This window comes from Xenopus laevis, chromosome 6L (genome assembly GCF_017654675.1).
Source record: "Xenopus laevis strain J_2021 chromosome 6L, Xenopus_laevis_v10.1, whole genome shotgun sequence".
NCBI lineage: Eukaryota > Metazoa > Chordata > Amphibia > Anura > Pipidae > Xenopus > Xenopus laevis.
Window position 1 is genome coordinate 10,956,857 of NC_054381.1, and position 23,504 is coordinate 10,980,360.

At 40.0% G+C, this 23,504-nt stretch overlaps 1 protein-coding gene across 2 annotated transcripts in view; it reads left to right on the forward strand.

Moving 5' to 3' along the window:
- The window catches only part of dlec1.L (DLEC1, cilia and flagella associated protein L homeolog), a 49,326-nt gene that overhangs the window by 18,887 nt on the left and 6,935 nt on the right, over positions 1-23,504 (forward strand). For both annotated transcript variants that reach the window (XM_018267081.2, XM_018267085.2), the window contains exons 19-36: positions 1,944-2,074; positions 3,051-3,209; positions 4,198-4,337; positions 5,185-5,338; positions 5,605-5,715; positions 5,840-5,964; positions 8,559-8,726; positions 8,844-8,911; positions 10,500-10,651; positions 11,532-11,647; positions 12,918-12,988; positions 13,067-13,287; positions 13,405-13,557; positions 15,125-15,247; positions 16,238-16,323; positions 18,292-18,379; positions 18,618-18,812; positions 19,884-20,045. In XM_018267081.2, coding sequence (XP_018122570.2) covers positions 1,944-2,074; positions 3,051-3,209; positions 4,198-4,337; positions 5,185-5,338; positions 5,605-5,715; positions 5,840-5,964; positions 8,559-8,726; positions 8,844-8,911; positions 10,500-10,651; positions 11,532-11,647; positions 12,918-12,988; positions 13,067-13,287; positions 13,405-13,557; positions 15,125-15,247; positions 16,238-16,323; positions 18,292-18,379; positions 18,618-18,812; positions 19,884-20,045 — 2,423 coding nt within the window. The remainder of the gene's footprint in view (positions 1-1,943; positions 2,075-3,050; positions 3,210-4,197; positions 4,338-5,184; positions 5,339-5,604; positions 5,716-5,839; positions 5,965-8,558; positions 8,727-8,843; positions 8,912-10,499; positions 10,652-11,531; positions 11,648-12,917; positions 12,989-13,066; positions 13,288-13,404; positions 13,558-15,124; positions 15,248-16,237; positions 16,324-18,291; positions 18,380-18,617; positions 18,813-19,883; positions 20,046-23,504) is intronic.

The window sequence follows — 23,504 nt, forward strand, 5'->3', positions numbered from 1 at the left end:
GAGTTTGTATAATCTCCCCATATCTGTGTGAGTTTCATCCTGGGACTCCAGTATCTTTCCACACTCCAAAACCATACAGGCAGGTTAAAGGAACAGTAACACCAAAAAATAAAAGTGTTTAAAGTAATTAAAATATAATATACTGTTGCTATGCCTTGGTAAAAGTTATGTGTTTGCTTTAGAAAGGCAATTATAATTTATGTAAATAGGCTACTGTGTAGCCATGGGGGCAGCCATACAAGCACAGGATACACAGTAGATAACAGATAAGTACTACTATAGTTTATATAAACAAGCTGCTGGGTAGCCATGGGGGCAGCCATACAAGCACAGGGGATACACAGTAGATAACAGATAAGTACTACTATAGTTTATATAAACAAGCTGCTGTGTAGCCATGGGGGCAGCCATTCAAGCACAGGATACACAGTAGATAACAGATAAGTACTACTATAGTTTATATAAACAAGCTGCTGTGTAGCCATGGGGCAACCATTCAAGCACAGGATACACAGTAGATAACAGATAAGTATTGCTATAGTTTATATAAACAAGCTGCTGTGTAGCCATGGGGGCAGCCATTCAAGCTAAAAAGGAGAAAAGGCACAGGTTATTTAGCAGATAACAGATGAGTTCAGCAATATGATAAAATAGGATTCTACAGAGTCTCTGGTGGTATCTGTTATGTAACCTGGGCTTTGAATGACTGCCCCCATGGCTACACAGCAGCTTGTTTATATAAACTATAGTAGTACTTATCTGTTATCTACTGTGTATCTTGTGCTTGAATGGCTGCCCCCATGGCTACACAGCATCTTGTTTATATAAACTATAGTAGTACTTATCTGTTATCTACTGTGTATCTTGTGCTTGAATGGCTGCCCCCATGGCTACACAGCATCTTGTTTATATAAACTATAGTAGTACTTATCTGTTATCTACTGTGTATCTTGTGCTTGAATGGCTGCCCCCATGGCTACACAGCATCTTGTTTATATAAACTATAGTAGTACTTATCTGTTATCTACTGTGTATCTTGTGCTTGAATGGCTGCCCCCATGGCTACAAAGCATCTTGTTTATATAAACTATAGTATTACTTATCTGTTATCTACTGTGTATCCTGTGCTTGAATGGCTGCCCCCATGGCTACACAGCATCTTGTTTATATAAACTATAGTAGTACTTATCTGATATTGACTGTGTATCCTGTGCTTGAATGGCTGCCCCCATGGCTACACAGCAGCTTGTTTATATAAACTATAGTAGTACTTATCTGTTATCTACTGTGTATCCTGTGCTTGAATGGCTGCCCCCATGGCTACACAGCAGCTTGTTTATATAAACTATAGTAGTACTTATCTGTTATCTACTGTGTATCCTGTGCTTGAATGGCTGCCCCCATGGCTACACAGCATCTTGTTTATATAAACTATAGTAGTCTTGCAGAAGCAAACACAGCAGTTTTACCAGTGCAGGGAAACAGTACATTCATTTTAATTACTTCAAAACACTTACATTTTTTGGTGCTACTTTTCCTTTAATATGCTCCTTATTGACCCTGGTGCATGTGAATTGACAGGGACCTTAGACTATAAGCTATACTGGGGCTCCCCTGTGTAAATCACTGTGGGACACATTAGCGCTATATAACTAAAGGATGATATTAATTAAAGTGCTTTTCACTGTACATGTTAGTGAGATGATTTCTGGAAGAAAGACTGCTGTGTCTAGTAACTTGGGTCCATTAACCTGTAACGGTTCTTACATTCATCCCTTCACAATAAAAGTACAAGCTGAATGATAATTGGTTAATCCGGGTTTTTGGATCAGGAACAACGTTTCCCAGGCTGCCACATTAGTCCCATATACATCCTGGCAAAGGCCCCAGAGACAATATAATGTGTTTATATTATTCTAGAACGTTCTCCCTTTTCATTACAGAGCCAAATAAATGCAGTGAACTTGAAATCTGTTTCACCGGGGAGCAAATTGGATTTACCAGTCAGAAGGTGGTTTGTCACATTGATCACTCGCCGGAGACAGTGGCGCTGCACGTGGAAGCCACGTTTAAGGTTTGTGCGAGCTACTAGCGACCAAACACAGCCCTGTTTGACTGACCACGCCCTCTATAACATCAAGCCATGCCCCCTGGCTAACAGGCCACACCCCTCCCTGGATGAAGGAGCTTGGAACCAGCCTGCAGCTGAATAATTGGAGCAGACTGGATAATTGGATAAGATAATTATGCCTTTAGAGAAGTCTTTATCCTCAATTTCTGTTTATTGATCTCCATTCTTACATGCACAGACCCACCAGGAGATCGTTTGACTGATTTGTTATGATTCTAGTATTTCTTCACCAGCAGCAAACACCCTCACACCCCATTCACCTGCTGCTCACCTCTTTAAAACATCCCCTGGATGTCCAGCCCACCTCTTGCTGGTTAACCCCATGGTGTCTCTTAACGGGATGGCTCTTAAAGGAGAAGGAAAGCTACGGAGGCATTTTATTGCCAATAGATTAGCTGCATTAGTGCAAGCTATAACACTATATTTATTCTGTAAAATGCTTTAGCATACCTGTGTAAAAAGCTCTAGAAGCTCTCTGTTTGTTTAGGATAGCAGCTGCAGTATTAGCTTGGTGTGACATTACTTCCTGCCTGAGTCTCTCCCTGCTCACTCATAGCTCTGGGCTCAGATTACAGCAGAGAAGAGAGGGAGGGGAAAGAGGCGCAAACTGAGCATGCTCAAGCCCAAGCCCTGGAGGTTTAAGCTGAAAACAGGAAGTCTGATACAGAAGCCCATGAGTACACAATAGAAGGAAAGAAATGTGGTGTTTCTTTTGTCAGAGGACTCAGAGCAACATTACTTTGAGTATATTTAGGTGGACCATTCTGATAAGGCTTAATCAATTTTAACCTTTCCTTCTCCTTTAAAGGGATGATTTTAGAACCTAAAGAATGGGTTGAAATATACCGGTCATCCACAATATATCCCCTCCAGCTTGTACAATATATATAACAAATATCTAAACCTTGTGTTTCCTCAGGGACCAGTAGTTTCCATAGATATCCCATCCCTGGACTTGGGCCTAATAAAACTGGGCAATAAATCTGTCAGCATATTTACCATTGAAAACAAGAGCCCTCTACGAGCAAAATGGAGCCTGCAGGAAAGCCTGGCTTGCCTTACCGAGCGCAATGAGCAGGTAAAATATTGGTCTCTATGCTGTACCGGCCTCTTTATTTTATTATTGGCAGTGAGTTGTAGTTTTACATTGGGCTGTATATTGGATGAATGATAGGCTATGCTATTCTAAATTTGCTTTCTGATGGGCATAGAAACAGGGGAGCATGTTTATCAGTATAGTTCCCCTCAAGGCCCAAGGTTCATAGGAAAATGTTGTGTCCTGAGAATTGCTCTTATTTCCCTGCCACCCGATATATCTTTATATAGAAGGCCATGTAGGCACTAGTTACGGGACTTGTTATCCAGAATGCTTGGGACCTGGGGGTTTCCAGATAGCAGATCTTTCCATTATTTGAATCTTCCTACCTTAAGTCTACTAGAAAATGATGTAAACATTAAATAAACCCAATAGGCTGGTTTTTCTTCCAATAAGGATTAATTATATCTTAGTTGGGATCAAGTACAAGCTACTGTTTTATTATTACACAGAAAAAGGAAATAGTTTTTAAAAATGGGAATTATTTAGATAATATGGAGTCTATGGGAGATGCCCTTTCCGTTATTTGGAGATTTTTGGATATGTGTTTCTGGATAACAGATCCCATACCTGTATTACTTTAGTAAATAACATATATACAAATAAATAACCTATAAGTACAATTACAAATCTGCCTCACTGCATCAACCCATCTTCCAATCAGGCCCTTTATTTTTTTCTTCTGATTGCACTAAACTAATCGAAGGTGATTGGTTGCTTTGGTAGCCATACTGAGACCATTTTGTACATATGTACAATTATTTTGCCCTAATTTATATATAGACCACTATAGCTGGTCCTCCTGTTCCTCCTTATGTGGGAAGGTCTCTGCTACCTTTTTATTGAGGCAAATGGAGTTTCAAGGGTAAGTTTTAGGATAGGGCTCTGATCTTCCAGCATCAGAAGGGCACCCTCAGTCAGAAATTGTCTTTAGCAAGATTACAGATTACATTTTTTGTTTGATTTACAGGAATCCCAGTTCCTTATAGAGCCTAATAATGGGGAGTTGCTGCCTCTGGGCCAAGCCAAGCTGAGGATCATGTTCAAGCCATTGACTTGCCAGAGACTGGACACAGTGTTGGAGCTTCAAGTGGAGAATGGAGAAGGGAGGTGAGTAAATATTTTGGTCATACACTTACAGTCCATTCACTTATATAAGCTTTTGGAGCACTTGTGGGAAAGATTAGATTGCCCTTTTTTCGAAAAATGCAGATAGATAACAGGAACAGTCCCATGAGATTCAATGCAAAAGGCCTAAGCCTTTAAAGGGGTTATTCACCTTTAAGTAAATTTTCAGTATGATGTAGAGAGTGATATTCTGAGACAATTTGCAATTTGGCTTTATTTATTTTTTTGTGTTTTTTGAGTTATTTAGCTTTTTATTCAGCAGCTCTCCAGTTTCAGCAATCTGGTTGCTAGGGTCCAAATTACCTTAGCAACCATGCACTGATTTAAAAAAGAGACTGGAATATGAGTAGGAGAGGCCCTGCATTAAAGGACGAGTAATGAAAAGTAACAATGGGAATACATGTGTAGCCGTACAGCCTGAGCATTTGTTTTTTAGCTGGGGTCAGTGACCCACATTTGAAAACGAGTCAGAATAAAAATAAAAATAATTTAAACATAAACAAAAAAATAAATAATGAAGACCAATTGCAACGTTGCTGGGAATAGGACATACTGTGACATACTAAACCTCCCCTGTAAATGAACTTTCAGTGTATGAGAGATGTCAGTAGGCTGCATAATTTGATCATTGGGTTTCCTTTCATTGATGAGGACTCGATGGCAAGATTAAATCTATCGTTATTTCCATTAGTTAGAATTAGCCATTCTATAACATACTAAAAGTTAACCTAAAGGTGAACCACCCCTTTAATCTAAATAATAAATACAATAATGAATGCTTGCAGTGCGAAGGGAAAATAACTTTTTTTTTTTATTTCATTTATTTTAGTTATCTCCCTGTAACAGCCGATGTCCAGCTTCCCCAAATCTGCCTGCTCTCTAGAACCCTGGCATTCTCTGGCATTTACGTTGGTGTCCCAGGACAGTTGTCTGTTAAGATGTTCAACCAGGGGAAGCTCCCTGCAAGGTTCTCCTGGGGGCAGGTAAGGGGACTGGCAATTTGTGGGTTCTGGCAAATGCCAGAGGGGCTGCTGTAAGATGCCGTAGAAAGTCAATGATTAGGGGGCTGGCGGGAAGCTATTTGGGCCTCTCTGTACTTGGAATGCCAGGGCCTATTTTGACTCCCAGTCCAGACCTGGTTGTCACCTTGTATTTTGTAGCCCTCCTCTTGCTTCACTGTTAGCGGGGTAAAGCAAGACATGATTGCTGCTTCCTCACATGAATATAACATGTACATATTATTTTCCAGCTTACAGGGAGTCACTCCATACAATGTGCTGCTACAATTGCACCAGCTAACGGGATACTGGGACCCAATGAGGAAGCTGAGATGACCATAAACCTGACCTCTTATACTAAGGTACATTGATAGATTGTAATCTTTTATGTAAGACAATAAATATTATATAGATGATAGCGCAGCGAGCGTACCTTGTACCGGTTCTCATGGCGGCATCACTTACAGACATTTATTCCTTGCTCAGGATGATCTGTATGACATTGCTTTCCACTGCACAGTTGATGACATGAAGGAACCTCTTACTCTGAACTTAACAGCCAAGGCCCAGGGCCTAGAGGTCACCTACTCGCTGTGTCCTGAAGATGGGAGGTAAGTAGGGATGAGCACCTTTTTTCACCAAGTTTGCCGCGGAAATGATGCCCATGGGAGAAAAAAAATGTTGCTCATCAAAAAAGCCATAGACTTTAATGTATTTCGGCAAATTTTCTCAGGCAGCAAATTTTTGTTGAAGCGAAATGGGTCAAATTTGCCCATCCCTAGAGGTAAGGATTGGTGTTCAGTACAGTAAAAGATCTGCCCGTTGCCATCAAGAGAAAATAATGTAGAAGAAAACTTTAGTATGATGTAGACATTGATATTCAGAGACAATGTTGCAGTTGGTCTTCATTTATTATTTTTTGTGGTTTCTCAGTTACAGTATTTAGTTTTCTGTTCAGCAGCCACCTGGTTGCTAGGGTCTTATTTACCCTAGAAACCCGGCAGTGGTTTGAATGGGAGACTGGAATATGAATAGGTGTGATACTCACTATTGTATGATTAATACAGTCATATGAAAAAGTATGGGAACCCCTCTCAGCCTGCTTGATAATTTACTCCAACCTCAACGAAAAAGATAACCGTTATATGTCTTTCATTTCCCAGGAACATCGGAGAACTGGGTGTTTTCTGAGTAAAGATTTTTAGTGAAGCAGTATTCAGTTGTATGAAATTAAATCAAATGTGAAAAACTGGCTGTGCAAAAATGTGGGTAATTTTGAATAAATGTAACTGCTCAATACTGATCATAGGCAGTTGTGTCCAATCATGAGAAAAGGTATTTAAGGTGACCAATTGCAAGTTGTGCTTCTGTTTGACTCTCCTCTGATGAGTGACAGCATGGGATCCTCAAAGCAACTCTGAAAAGATCTGAAAACAAAGATTGTTCAGTATCGTGGTTTAGGGGAAGGCTACAAAAAGCTCTCAGAGGTTTAAACTGTTTCAACTGTAAGGAATGGAATCAGGAAATGGAAGGCCACAGGCACAGTTGCTGTAAAACCCAGGTCTGGCAGGCCAAGAAAAATACAGGAGCAACATATGCGGAGGATTGTGAGAATGTTACAGACAACCCAAAGATCACCTCCAAAGACCTGCAAGAACATCTTGCTGCACATGGTGTATCTGTACATCGTTCTACAATTCAGCACAATTTGCACAAAGAACATGTGTATGGCAGGGGGATGAGAAAGAAGCCCTTTCTGCACTCACGTCACAAACAGTCGCTTGTTGTATCCAAAAGCTCATTTAGACAAGACACAGTCATTTTGTAACAAAGTGCTTTGGACTGATGAGACAAAAATTGAGTTATTTGGACATAACAAAAAGCACTTTGAATGGGGGAAGAAGAACACCGCATTCCAACAAAAACACCTGCTACCTACTGTCACATTTGGTGGAGGTCCCATCATGCTGTGGGGCTGTGTGGCTAGTTCAGGGACTACTGGGGCCCTTGTTAAAGTCGAGGGTCGGATGAATTCAACCCAATATCAACAAATTCTTCAGGATAATGTTCAAGCATCAGTCACAAAGTTGAAGTTACGCTGCAGGGGTTGGATATTCCAACAAGACAATCCACAAAGACATTTATGCAGAGGGAGAAGTACAATATTCTGGAATGGCCGTCATAGTCCCCCGACTTGAATATCATGGAAAATCTATGGGATGATTTGAAGCAGACTGTCCATGCTCGGCAGCCATGGAATTTAACTGAACTGGAGAGATTTTATATGGTCTAATGGTCAAAAATACCGCCATCCAGAATCCAGACACTCATCAAAGGCTATAGGAGGCTCAACTTAAGGTGCCCATACACTGAGAGATCCACTCGTTTGGCAATGTCTTGAGGTGGGCAATATCGGGCTGATCCGATCGTGGGCCCTAGGGCCCAACGATCGGATCCTAACGATGCCTAAACGGGCAGTCGGATCGCGGGACCGCATCAACGAATAGATGCGGCTGCGATCCGACGGGATTTTTTGTCCCATCCGATCGAGATCTGCCCGACTTTCGGCCAGATCTCGATCGGTGAAGCCCGTCGGGGGGCCCCATACACGGGCCAATAAGCTGCCGACACGGTCTGTCGGCAGCTTTTATCGGCCCGTGTATGGCCACCTTAAGTATTAATGTGATATCTCTGTTGGGGTGCCCAAATTTATGCACCTGTCTAATTTTGTTATAATGCATATTGTATATTTTCTGTTAATCCAATAAACGTTATGTCACTGCTGAAATACTACTGTTTCCATAAGGCATGTTATATATTATAAGGAAGTTGCTACTTTGAATGCTCAGCCAATGATAAACAAAACAACAAAGAATTAAGAGGGGTTCCCAAACTTTTTCATATGACAAACAGTAAGAATAACAATAACACTATAGCCTCACAGAGCAATAATTTTTGACTGCCGGAGTCAGTGATCCCCATTTGAGAGCTGCAAGAGGAAGAATTTAATAACTATAAAAAATAAATAATGAAGACCAATTGCAACGTTGCTGGGAATAGGACGTACTGTGACATACTAAACCTCCCCTGTAAATGAACTTTCAGTGTATGAGAGATGTCAGTAGGCTGCATAATTTAATCATTACGTTTCCTTTCAATGATGAGGAGTCGATGGCAAGATTAAATCTATCGTTATTTCAATTAGTTCAGACCCTGAAGACCTGCTGCTGGATTTTGGATCGGAGGTGACCCTATATTACCCAGTGCAAAGGAAGCTGATTCTTACCAACCAGTCTGCAGTAAGTGCCCCCTTCTCACTGGAAGCCACCTACTTCTCTGGTGGGACTGCTCAGCAAGCTTTAGGGAAGCACAGGTAAGTCGTATTTGCTATAAACATGTCTCTGTGTTCTTACTCATAGAAACACAAATGTTACACTTATATTGATTTTCTTTTTTTGAACCTACAATAATGTTGTTGTCTCACTTTCAGTGGAACTCCATCTGCTTTATTAAGGCTCCCTCGATTTGCTGAGCAAGCGGCTAACAAGGCTGAAACAGGTATGAAAAACAAGTCCATATGGGGCTGTATAGGGCTACAGCTTGTTGCATGTGTAACGCTAACTTGCGCTAGGCAGACCAAACGGGGTTAATGTCCAGCCAGGGCATGGGTTACATGTGACTCTAACACATAAGGCAGGGCCTTTGCTAAGAAGAAGATTGTAGTCAAGTAGTAAGGCAGACCTCCAGGCAGATGTACCTTGATGTGGTCCGGATCCCACCCAGTGGAGTGGTCAGGTAGAAGAAGTCTAAGCCTGACGCCCTATCCACTGAGGTCCCTTCACTAATGGCAATCTAGGAGGATTGGGAAGCTGCTCCCTGCTACAGATCCTTGATGGAGCACACAGCTGCTCTTACTATCTGTACTCTCTATCTTACTTTCCTAGAGAGTCTATAACAGATATTAGCCTGTCTCTAGCTGGCCTCGTTCACTGGGTCCCTGCTCCTTGACTCACTAAAAGTACTGTTCCCTCTAGGGCAAAAGGCTTACTGGGCCTTGGATGTATTTAGGCTCAATGTGGACATCCAGTTGGTATGGACACCAGAAACCAGAGAGGAAGATCCACCCCTTCTCAATCACTATATTAAAGTGTGGCAGGAAGTGGTCATAACACCTCTTGGCCAATAACTGGGATAAGTAAATATAAATTAGATACATGGGCTTTTGCCCAGCAACTAGGGAAAAGGAAGAAGGGTAGGGAATTAAAGCCATTGGGGCATATTAACCCTATGGGTCCCTACACACTTGGCAGCAGCTTCCTTCAAAGAGTAAAGCTCCCCATAGAGCGACGATTCTTCTTGCCAAAGACCGATTTTAGCGAAGTCCGACCAATCCTTCGAAATTATCGTGCGGTTAGTGGGATTTGAACGATCGAACATCTTATGATTTTTCGGCCGACATCTGTCAGGAAATTGATCAGCCAGGTCAAAAAATCATTGTTGGCCCCAGTGCAATCTATCTATGTTTGCAGGGCCAAGCAGGCAGCTCCCCTTTGTTTTCCTGGCAAATTGGTTGATGGACAATTCGTAGGATCGTACGATCATTCAGACATCATGTCTCTCTACATGCAGGATTTGTGCAAATGACAGTTATTTTGCCAGATTTTGTTTGTACTGGAATCAGTTATTTGAGTGAGCTCTAATACATCTGCTAGGAAAGGAGCCCCCCTATAAGATATATTGGATCTAACTGTCAATGAATATCTGACACCCAACTGCTGTTTGAAGAGAGAATGAAGAGAAACAGATGCAGAGAGAGGAATAGTGAATATAAACTTGATTATTTCAGAAACTACCGTATACCGCATTTTTAATTGATTGTTTCTTATTTCAGTATGATGAAGCTTATATTAAATGTTCATTTTTGCAATAGTTGCATGGTTGATAGGGTAATTCGAACCCTAGCAACCAGATTGCTGAAATTGCAGATTGCTGCTGAATAAAAAGTCAAAAACCACAAATAAGAAAACCAAATGCAAATTGTCTCAGAATATCACTCTCTACATCAAACTAAAAGCTAACTCAAAGGTGAACAACCGCTTTAACTCCCATAATGACCACCCTTACCCAGATTCTTGCTCCTGTTTAGATTTTCGGAGGACGCTATTGTCAGATGGAAAGGGAGCAGCGTTCATCCCTCAGCCCAAATCTGGGATCCTGGAAGGTTTCCAGCAGATCACCATAGAAGTGACGGCCTACAGTAACATGTGGGGGGAATATTCAGATGAACTGCTCTGTAAGGTAATTGCGCTGCCATACAGCTTGCATAACAATATTATTTGTAGAAGAAAACAGAAACAAATCTGTATTATTATCTTTTATTTATTCTATATTAAAGTTCAAGTTTTAAAGTTCAGAGATTGTTGTAAATTGACTTATTCACTTTGTCTTCATATTTTAGTCTTTTGTTTTTTAAATACATGTCTCACCCTAGTTTGCAGTTTAAAATGTTGGCTGGTTGCTAGGAGTCACTCACAATTACAAATTGTCTTAGAATATCACTGATACTAACAGTTATTCTTAAAGGGGTGACTCACCTTAACGTTAACTTTTAGTATGTTATAGCTAATGGCTAATTCTAAGCAACTTTTCAATTAGCCTTCATTTTTACTTTTTTATAGTTTTTGAATTATTTACCTTCTTCTTCTTCTTCTTCTTCTTCTTCTTCTTCTTCTTCTTCTTCTTCTTCTTCTTCTTCTTCTTCTTCTTCTTCTTCTTCTTCTTCTTCTTCTTCTTCTTCTTTCTCTTTCCAGCTTTTAAATGGGGGTCACTGACCCCCATCTAAAACCAAATGCTCTGTAAGGCTACAAATGTAATGTTATTGCCACTTTTTATTACTCATCTTTCTATTCAGGCCTCTCCTATTCATATTCCAGTCTCTTATTGAAATCAGTGCATGGTTGCTAGGGTAATTTGGAACCTAGCAACCAAACTGCTGAAATTACAGACTGGAGAACTGCTGATTAAAAAGCTAAATAACGCAAAAACCACAAATAATAAAAAATGAAAAACAATTGCAAATTGTCTCACAATCACTCTCTACATCATACTAATTGTTAATTTAAAATACTCCTTTTCCTCAGAATATGTTTAAGACGAAACAATGTTTCTTTTTAACTAGGTCGGTGATCTGGATACCAAGTCTATTCCTATGAGGATGGCAGTGCAAGGATGTCCTCTTTACTTCCAGATGACAGGGCCAAAGCCCGGCCTTCAGATGGAGGGGCCAGTGATAAGGTATAGCCCCTGTTAATATAAAATCTGCCTTTCTTGGAAGATCATGGGCTTCTTTAATAGGATAAAACTATACAAGAATGGACTAATCTGCTCATCTGGCCACCCATCCAAATGAGTCCATATTTCTGTCTATAGCAAACTTAACATACTGGAAGTCTTGTAACAGATATTGCAGAGTGAGAGGACCCTGTTCCCTAAGGAGCTTCCTGTCTACAGTATATGGAAGCAGAAAATACAAGGATTATGTTTACAAGTAAACTGTATGAAAATAAATTAATGTGTGTGTATATATATATATATATCCGAATTACGGAAAGGCCATCTCCCATAAACATCGAAATGTTTAAAAATGATTTCCTTTTTCTGTGTAATAATAAAACAGTCGCTTGTACTTGATCCCAACTAAGATATAATTAATCCTTATTGGAAGCAAAACCAGCCTATTGGGTTTATTTTATTGGGTTTCATGTTTATATGATTTTGTAGTAGACTTAAGGTATGAAGATCCAAATTATGGAAAGATCTGTTATCCGGAATACGCCAGGTCCCGAGCATTCTGGATAACAGGTCCCATACCTGTATGTATGTGTGTGTGTGTATATATATATATATATATATATATATATTTCAAAAGGACCCACATTCCATGGTTAGTGAACCATCAATATTTTATTTCTCAAACTTGTGCACAAGTTTGAGAAATAAAATATTGATGGTTCACTAACCATGGAGTGTGGGTCCTTTTGAACTATACATAATGCTTTGACCCTACACCCTCACTAATGGAAGACTGGGTCGGAGTGCAAGCATTTAATTTGTGTTATTGTATTCAATTCGCGTGTCCAACGTTTGGGCCCACCTTAGGGCCTTTATCAAGATCCTTAAGGTGGGCTGAAACGTTGGGCACGCAAATTGAATACAATAAAATGTGACTTCTATGATTACAATTTTGATCCAGCACCCACCATTAAACTAACAGATCCAGATCAGAGTGTGGCTGCTTATGCTGAATTATATATATATATATATATATATATATATATATATATATATATATATATATATATATATATATATATATATATATATATATATATATATATATATATATATATATATATAGAGTCCGCACTCACTCATAGGTCTTGTGAAGAAAAAAAGTGAATTTAATCAACGTTTCAGCTCTTACAAGTGAGCCGTCATCAGGAAGTGTATATATAGTATACAGGAAGTGTATATATATGTATGTAAAAACGATTTCTTCTCTAAGGTTTGGAACCCAGCTATCAGGGGGAGACACCATTTCCCGCTGCTTGCGGATCAATAACCCAAGTCCTTGCGGTAAGCCATATTAACAGTTGCCATAGAAATATACAGACCCACACAAAGGTACTTACCGGTGCCACCTACTCACTGTAGATATTCGCATTGACTGGGAGACATACAATATCGAACAAAATGACTCCAAGCTTCTGGATCTTGTGCTGCTCTACGGAGATCCTTTTCCACTGAAGGACATTGATGGGAATGAAATAGTTGTGGATGACTTGGACCCTGAAACTGAGACTTCTCCAGTGAATTGGGATATGATCCCCAGCTCTGCCAGAACCAGGTCGTCTGTGCTTAGCCGAACCAGTAATGTAAGTATATCAAATATAAGCACTATGGAGGACAAATGTCAGGGACAATTGAAGTCTGGTCAATACTGTATATAAATGTGTCTATATATATATATATATATTTTTTTTTTTTGTTAGCATATCAAAAATTTGGAAGATACAGAACAAGAAGATGACGAAATCAGCACAGATAAAACAACAGGGACTGTAAATAATTTAATTTCTGTCATTCTGAGACCTCATGAGGGCTTCCCATCAGACTTCCCATACTGCATCACTCCAAGACAGCTGGTAAGGGCTTTCCTGCATTTGGGGTTCTGAAAGCAACAGGGGGAGACAGTTCTGCATTTCCAGGATCCTAGGGGACCAAATCATCTTTGTAGGATGACATTAAAGGAATAGGTTGTTGATCTCATAATGATCAGTAAGTTCCCATAAACCAAATCCAATTACATTTCTTCAACTTCTCTTTGCAGCAAAAATATTGGATTAATCCCTTGGCCCCTAAAAAACTTCAGGTTTTTAATAACTTGATTTATGCTGTTTTGAAAGTATTAGAGTTTACAATTGATATACTAACGGGGAGAAAACATGAGTTAGTGGGCTCCTTATTTATCAAAATGTTTTGTTTATTTATAAAACAAAATACAAAAATACAAAAATTTGATTGAATGCAATTGTGGAAGAAAATTTGTGAGTTGACAAGCTCCAAAAACGTTAATTATGCGAGTTTATGACGCTTAAGTTTTACAGTCGTGTTTGTTGTGCTTAACTAATACCAAACATTTCAGTTTTTGAAAATATAATGCAGAGAAATTCTAATTGTGGAAAAAAAATGATTTCAAGCCTTAATAAATCACTCCCTACATTTCTTGGGAGCACAGATATGGAAAACACAACTTAAAGGGATACTGTCATGGGAAAAAATTTTTTTTTCAAAATGAATCAGTTAATAGTGCTGCTCCAGCAGGCTTCTGCACTGAAATCCATTTCTCAAAAGAGCAAACAGATTTTTTTATATTAAATTTTGAAATCTGACATGGGGCTAAACATTTTATCAATTTCCCAGCTGCCCCAAGTCATGTGACTTGTGCTCTGATAAACTTCAATCACTCTTTACTGCTGTACTGCAAGTTGGAGTGATATCACCCCCTCCCTTTTCCCCCCCAGCAGCCAAACAACAGAACAATGGGAAGGTAACCAGATAGCAGCTCCCTAACACAAGATAACAGCTGCCTGGTAGATCTAAGAACAGCACTCAATAGTAAAATCCAGGTCCCACTGAGACACATTCAGTTACATTGAGAAGGAAAAACAGCAGCCTGCCAGAAAGCATTTCTCTCCTGAAGTGCAGGCACAAGTCACATGACCAGGGGCAGCTGGGAAATTGACAATATGTCTAGCCCCATGTCAGATTTCAAAATTGAATATAAAAAAATCTGTTTGCTCTTTTGAGAAATGGATTTCAGTGCAGAATTCTGCTGGAGTATCACTATTGACTGATGCGTTTTGAAAAAAACATGTTTTCCCATGACAGTATCCCTTTAATATTCAATTGTTAATTTGCAATCTTGAAATAAATTCCAAAATTTAGCTTATAGCAGCACATTTATTTTTATCTTTTAAAGTAGCATTATGGTACAGTTTTATTCTATTGATTGTATTTTCATTTTATGATACGACTTGTTCTATTACTTATGAAATATGTCCTGTTTTGCTGAAATGTTACACCGTTTATGTAACCTGACATATGTAGCAAGATTGTGAAATTGTCTGATGTTTATTGAAAACTGTTTTCAGTTGAAAAAGAGGAAAGAAAACTTCCTGTTGGTTTATGACTTCCTGTTTGTGTTTGCAGGTTGTTCCTGCAGGGGGCAGCAGCTCCATCCATGTATCATTTACCCCTTTAATCCTCTCGGGGGTGACCATTAAAACAGAATGCGATGGTTTCGCTTTAGGCTTTTTGAGCTTGGATAACAAGGTAAATATAATGATCATTGATACTCATGTTTTCAACATAACCAGCAAAGTGACTGCATAATAGTATTATTTTTTACTCTAGTTCCAGTTCAGTATTTCTGAAATATCTTTGGGGTTTATATAATAAAAGGCATTACGTTTGCCCTGGAGCAGTAAATCATAGCAACCAATCAGCAGGTAGCGTTTACTGGTCACCTGTCTTAAAGCAAGCATCTTATTGGTGGCGATGGGTTACTGTCCCATAGCACATTCTATGAAATATGGGGGTTTGAGTTTGCTTGTTTTTTATTTAAAGGGATCCTGTCATCGGAAGACATGTTTTTTTCAAAACGCATCAGTTAATAGTGCTACTCCAGTAGAATTCTGCACTGAAATCCATTTCTCAAAAGAGCAAACAGATTTTTTTATATTCAATTTTGAAATCTGACATGGGGCTAGACATTTTGTCAATTTCCCAGCTGCCCCATACATGTGACTTGTGCCTGCACTTTAGGAGAGAAATGCTTTCTGGCAGGCTGCTGTTTTTCCTTCTCAATGTAACTGAATGTGTCTCAGTGGGACATGGGTTTTTACTATTGAGTGCTGTTCTTAGATCTACCAGGCAGCTGTTATCTTGTGTTAGGGAGCTGCTATCTGGTTACCTTCCCATTGTTCTTTTGTTTGGCTGTTGGGGGGGGAAAGGGAGGGGGGTGATATCACTCTAACTTGCAGTACAGCAGTAAAGAGTGATTGAAGTTTATCAGGGCACAAGTCACATGACTTGGGGCAGCTGGGAAATTGACAATATGTCTAGCCCCATGTCAGATTTCAAAATTGAATATAAAAAAATCTGTTTGCTCTTTTGAGAAATGGATTTCAGTGGAACAGCACTATTAACTGATTCATTTTGAAAAATTTTTTTTCCCATGACAGTATCCCTTTAAGTAAATTGATAGGGCTTGTGTTTAAAGTGATTTTGTCTATTTCTTTCTCGTTGCCTCTCGTTGCAAAGAGGGTTCCTGAGAGAGTGAGTCGCCTGCAAGGGTACGGAGTAAAGCCAATCAGAATGGAGCTCCAAGCCTGCGTGAAGCCTTCACTGTAAGTGTGACTCCATAGCTAGTCCCTCACCCACTGAGCTTACTACTGTAGGTCTCTCAAAATAAAATCATACTTCATTAGGAATTATATACATCATAGAAATATAAGAAAATCCCCATAAAGATGCACACAGTTGTTACATTAAAGGGAATTTAGATGCGCAGTGTAGTGTGGAAACACAATATTGGTATGGGACCTGTTATCCAGAATGTTCGGACCTGGGGTTTACCAGATAATGGAACTTGCAATAATTTGGATCTTCGTACCTTAAGTCTACTAGAAAATCATATAAACATTAAATAAACCCAACAGGCTGGTTGTGCCTCCAATAAGGATTAATTATATCTTAGTTGGGATCAAGTACAAGATACTGTTTTATTATTACACAGAAAAAGGAAATCAGTTTTTGATGATAATGGAGTCTATGGGAGATGGCCTTTCCGTTATTCTGAGTTTTCTGTATAACGGGTTTCCAGACAACGGATCCCATACCTGTATATACAGGTTATTTATCTGGGGCACATAGTATAACCCAGAGCTGCCTGTTGTACCAAATGCTGTATTAGCTGAGGTAGTGTCATCTCCATTTCTCTAAGGTAGTGGCCTACATTGTTCTGAAGTAGTGACCAGTCCTCATTTATCAAATGTAATCTCACCCCAGTCCTCTAACGTAGTATCACCCTAATTCATTAAAGGGGTGGTTCACCTTTACATTGCCTTTTGTAGAGCGTGATGTTCTGAGACAATTTGCGATTGGTTTTTATTCAGCTGCTCTCCAGTTTGCAATTTCAGCAGTCAGAAGAAGAAGGGACATTATTCAAAAACGATAAAAAATAAATAATGAAGACCAACTGAAAAGTTGCTTAGAATTGGCCACTCTATAACTGTACTAAAAGTTAACTTGAAGATAAACCACCCCTTTAAGGTAGTGCTTTCCTCAATTCACCCCATTCCTGTTAGTAGTGGTATAAATAAATATTACTGGGCCCCATAGCAAATTCTTTTTCAGACCCCCAAAATGTCTAGAGGTTGACCTGTTTTACCAACATTTATTGAAATGATACAAGAATTTGGGCCTCGTGGGCCCCTATACCTCCTGGGCCCCCCCTGCAGCAGCAGGGTCTGCTTCCTCTGTACTTACACCCCTGCCTCACATGAGTCTTTTAAATTGTTGCTTTCTATATTCCTTTACAGCAGTGCCATCCATTGCTCCTCCCATTCATCCACTGTCTCTTTAAAGGGATCCTGTCATCGGAAAACATGTTTGTTTTTTTTTAAATGCATCAGTTAATAGTGCTACTCCAGCAGAATTCTGCACTGAAATCCATTTCTCAAAAGAGCAAACAGATTTTTTTATATTCAATTTTGAAATCTGACATGGGGCTAGACATTTTGTCAATTTCCCAGCTGCCCCTGGTCATGTGACTTGTGCCTGCACTTTAGGAGAGAAATGCTTTCTGGCAGGCTGTTGTTTTTCTTTCTCAATGTAACTGAATGTGTCTCAGTGGGACATGGGTTTTTACTATTGATTGTTGTTCTTAGATCTACCAGGCAGCTGTTATCTTGTGTTAGGGAGCTGCTATCTGGTTACCTTCCCATTGTTCTTTTGTTTGGCTGCTGGGGGGGGAAAGGGGGGGGGTGATATCACTCCAACTTGCAGTACAGCAGTAAAGAGTGATTGAAGTTTATCAGAGCACAAGTCACATGACTTGGGGCAGCTGGGAAATTGACAATATGTCTAGCCCCATGTCAGATTTCAAAATTGAATAAAAAAAAAAATCTGTTTGCTCTTTTGAGAAATGGATTTCAGTGCAGAATTCTGCTGGAGCAGCACTATTAACTGATTCATTTTGAAAAAAATTTTTTCCCATAACAGTATTCCTTTAAATCAGTTTTGAGTAACTGGCTCCCATGAGCAGCCACAGATACATGGAAACACGTGTTTAATGAGATTTTTCATCCTCACAGGCTGAGCATAGAAATGGAGGATGAAGATGATGGGCTGGTGTTTTACTCCGTGGCAAGCAACCTGATACCAGATAGGAAGGCTGCACAGGTAAGTCTGTATCTGCACCGAGGATGGATCCAATGGGAGGAAGATCAGTATATGAGAAGCTGTTCCTCACAATCTCTATACATGGCTCACAGCTGCCATCGGCATGATTTAAAGGGGGTTTTCACCTTTGAGTTAGCTTTTAGTATGATGTATGATCTTTTAGGGTGACTGTATCATTTAGTAATAGGGTGCCCCGCCTGTGAGTGCTACGTCTCTTATCTATTCCTTTCCATTTCAGATCTTGACTGAATTTCTGACAACTCAGAAGCTCAAGCTGAAAAACTGCACAGAGACTCCTCTGTACTTCCGCTTACTGGTGCCAAAGCCTTTTGTTGTTTCTACTGGTGACCCCAAGAAGAACATGAAGACCCCTCAGAGTGAGCGTGAGGAGAAAGGAGAGCAGATTGTGCTTCACCCCCAGCAGAACACTCTGGTAAGAGAACCTTTATTATATGGGCAGGTATCTTCACTTAAAGGGCATGTAAAGGCAAACAAATACAATCCAATTTTTACTTTCTTTAATGAAAAATAAACTCCAATATACTTTAATTAAAAAATGTGTACCGTTTTCTAAGACACCTGAGTGTATGCAGATAAATTCACCCTTCATTTACTGCTGTGGATAGGAATTGTCAGACGGTCCCTAACTGCTCTGCAGGGAAACAATCATACTTATGAACAGCAGGGGGAGCCCCCGCCTTACTTCCCAGCCATGCAGAACTCCCTGTAGAGCAGTCAGCGAATGTGTAGAGATTTGTATTGGATTTTATTTTGGCTTTACATCCCCTTTAGGGCAGAGACGCACGCTGCTATTTCGGGAGATTAGTCGCCCATTGACAAATCGCTTCTTCTTCGTGTGATTAATCTCCCCGGACTGCCTTCCCGCTGGCTAAAATGTAATTCGCCGGCGGATCGCTTCGGCTTTCCGAAGTTGCCCGAAGTTTCCTCGTGAGGCAACCGGAAAACTTTCTGAGGCAGTTTGGGGAAATTAGTCGTTAGAAGAAGAAGCGATTTGTTGCTGGGCTACTAATCACCCGAAATAGCGTCTCTGCCCTTACCAGTCTGTATATTCTGATTATTAATCAGTCTTGCTGTATCGGCTTCTGGCAGATATTATTTGACTTGTTATGTTAATTTATGATGATCCCTAAGCAGCCCAGACTACACTGAGCATGTGCACAGTCTTGGTCTTGCAAAGATGTTTAGTAAAGTTACAAGATGGTGGTGCTCTGTGGCCAACTTTGAAAGCATAAATCATTTGTTTGATTAGGCTTGTGGTGCGGTAAGTACATGTTTGTTTACAAAATTTCTAGCATTTCTAGCCTTATTCTATTTTAGACTTTACTTCCCCTTTAAAGGTGTTGTTCACCTTTGGTATGGTGTAGAGAGTGATATTCAACCATGTAATGATTTGTCTAGCTACCCGGTCTCCAATAGTAGTTCAGCGAGGGGACCTGGTGGGGGTGTATAGTTGGCAGCCACTGAGCACGGTTTTATTGCACAGGTAAACGTTTCCTTCTGCACCACGTTGGAACTGTTGACGTACCAGAATCTCCCAGCCAATCAAATGCTGTCTGGAGTTCAGCTCCTCCAATCACAGGATGGGGAAAAGAAACTACATTTCACTCAGCAGCTTGTCATTGAGTACAGCAACAAAAGTACCCAGGTAAGTAGTACAGGGGAAAGGACACTGGGAAGGAACGTTAAAGGAAAACTATACCCTCAAACAATGTAGGTCTCTATAAAAAATATATTGTATAAAACAGCTCATGTGTAAAACCCTGCTTCATGTAAATAAACCATTTTCATAATAATATACTTTTCTAGTAGTATGTGCCATTGGGTAATCATAAATAGAAAATTGCTATTTTAAAAAATAAGGGCCGCCCCCTGAGATCGTATGATTCACAGTGCACACAAACATACCAACAAACCACACTTGTTAGGTCACATGAGCCAATTAACAGGCAGAGTTCTGTCTTTTGCTTCAACACTTCTTCCTGTTACAGTTAGAGTTGTAGTATTTCTGGTCAGGTGATCTCTGAGGCAACACACAGACCATCACAAAATGGGGGTTCAAGACAATATTTACTTAAATATATATTCCAGTTTGGTAAGATTCTTTAATATGCCACTTAATATGATATGAACTATCTGTTGCTTAAGTATTCATTTTGGGGGTTAAGGAGAATTCAATCCTTAAGAAATAAACTTATACCCCCCACCCCATGGAGACCCCCCTCCCTCCTCCTCCCAGCCTAACTGCCCCCCCCCCGGGGAAATTCCCTTTATACTTTATACTTACCCCTCGGCACAGATTCCACACAGCCATCTTCCGGGTCTTCGGCAAGCTGAGTGGGAGATCGGCATGTCGGCGAATGCGCAATTGGAGCAATTTACCGGTTTGTGACAACTGCAAATACGCCGAAACTCACAAAAATTGCCAAAACGCCAAAGAAGGCGCGAAGACCCGTAAGATGGCAGCGTGGAACTCTGATGCCAGAATCTGCACCGAGGGGTAAGTAGAAAGTATGGGGCATTTACATGTACAAAAATGGGGGTGTGTGGAAGCACTCTAAAGGCTAAGTTATAGTATATTTAAGTACAGGTTTATTTCTTAAAGGGTTGAATTCTCCTTTACGGTGGCCATACAAGGGCAGATATAAGCTGCTAATATCAGTCTTTTAGACCGATTCAGCAGCTTATCTGCCCGTGTATGGGGCTTTCTGATGGGCCTCCCCGATCAATATCTGGCCAATCGGGTTTTTCCCTGGCGATTGAGGACTGCATTGGCTGGTTGTTGCGCTCCTCATTCCATCAGCCCCCATTGCCATTGTTGTGATCTGATTGTTTGGTCCTAGGGCTGAATAATGGGATTAACCTGATATCTCCCTGCCGTTGGTGGGCATATGGAGGAAAGATCCGCTTTTTTGGTGACCTCGCCAAACTATCTGCTCTTATAGTGTATGGCCACCTTTAAAGGAGAAAGGCAAAATTAAATACACCCCAAGGCCTCTACAATCACTAAGTTAGCAAGTCACATAGGCCACTGTAATGGTCTGTAATCCATCTCGTCGGGCGCAGCGCTTATTTAGGCAGGCAGGCGCCATCTTGGAAAGGTAACGGACGCTTCCTTCACCTCCATCTCGGTACTGCGCATGCGCCAAAAAAAACCCTCAACTTGACTCCATGAGCGCGTCACGACTGACGCATCGCTCATTACAAATCTGAATATGAATAGGAGCAAGAATGCGCCCACAGTACTTGTGCAGTAGCTGGAAACACGTGTGTCATAGAACTGTTACACTAGATTTAATAATGTGCCGGACAGGAAAAACTCAACCCTCACTCAACTCTAACTCACACCCGACTTTAACCTGCAAGATGTTGCCACAGTCGGACCCACACCCAACCTGTAGCTGCGTCTTCTCTCTCTGCGCACTGCTTCTGTGTGTATCTCTTGTTAAAAAACGAAATCTTCCAGAGCAGCAGAAGAGTGTACTACAGTCCTGCACAGAACTAATTTATGAGACCTGAACCCGCAGCCCAACCTGCAACTGCCACAACCCGATCCGCCATCCACCATTAGACTGCAAACCAGGAAGTGACTTCATCCCGCAGGTACCCGCTTTTTTTGCGGGTAACCCGCTGGTACCCAACCTGTTGCAGGACTCTAGAGTGAACTTCCCCGGTTTGACTTGCACCCAACCCTAACCCACAGTGATTGGCAAATTTTCAACCCAAACCTGCACCATTGGCAGTAAACACTCAGGTTTGGGGGCCACACATCACTAACTTGATTTTCATTGAGGGGTCACTTGCAGTACCTCCCTCCACCTGTTGGATGATGCCTAATTTTACCATTTGGCTGCACTAGGGCAGCAACACCCATAATGATTTGGGCTGCAGATAAAATACTGATGTTTAAACACATTATATCCCAGAGGTAGCAGAGCATTTTAAATTTAAATGTGATGTTAGTGTTTCACCTTCTGGGAGTGTAAAAAACACTAATACGGAGAACAACCCATGTGATCATTGATTTACAGAAACAAGTCTGAGTGTAAGAATTGCTGAGGCATCTCTGCACCATCCTCATTATTGGCTGCACAAGTCTATACAAATAATATACAATTATTGGCTGCACAAGTCTATACAAATAATATACAATTATTGGCTGCACAAGTCTATACAAATAATATACAATTATTGGCTGCACAAGTCTATACAAATAATATACAATTATTGGCTGCACAAGTCTATACAAATAATATACAATTATTGGCTGCACAAGTCTATACAAATAATATACAATTATTGGCTGCACAAGTCTATACAAATAATATACAATTATTGGCTGCACAAGTCTATACAAATAATATACAATTATTGGCTGCACAAGTCTATACAAATAATATACAATTATTGGCTGCACACGTCTATACAAATAATATACAATTATTGGCTGCACAAGTCTATACAAATAATATACAATTATTGGCTGCACAAGTCTATACAAATAATATACAATTATTGGCTGCACAAGTCTATACAAATAATATACAATTATTGGCTGCACAAGTCTATACAAATAATATACAATTATTGGCTGCACAAGTCTATACAAATAGGATACAATTATTGGCTGCACAAGTCTATACAAATAATATACAATTATTGGCTGCACAAGTCTATACAAATAATATACAATTATTGGCTGCACAAGTCTATACAAATAGGATACAATTATTGGCTGCACAAGTCTATACAAATAATATACAATTATTGGCTGCACAAGTCTATACAAATAATATACAATTATTGGCTGCACAAGTCTATACAAATAATATACAATTATTGGCTGCACACGTCTATACAAATAATATACAATTATTGGCTGCACAAGTCTATACAAATAATATACAATTATTGGCTGCACAAGTCTATACAAATAATATACAATTATTGGCTGCACACGTCTATACAAATAATATACAATTATTGGCTGCACAAGTCTATACAAATAATATACAATTATTGGCTGCACAAGTCTATACAAATAATATACAATTATTGGCTGCACACGTCTATACAAATAATATACAATTATTGGCTGCACAAGTCT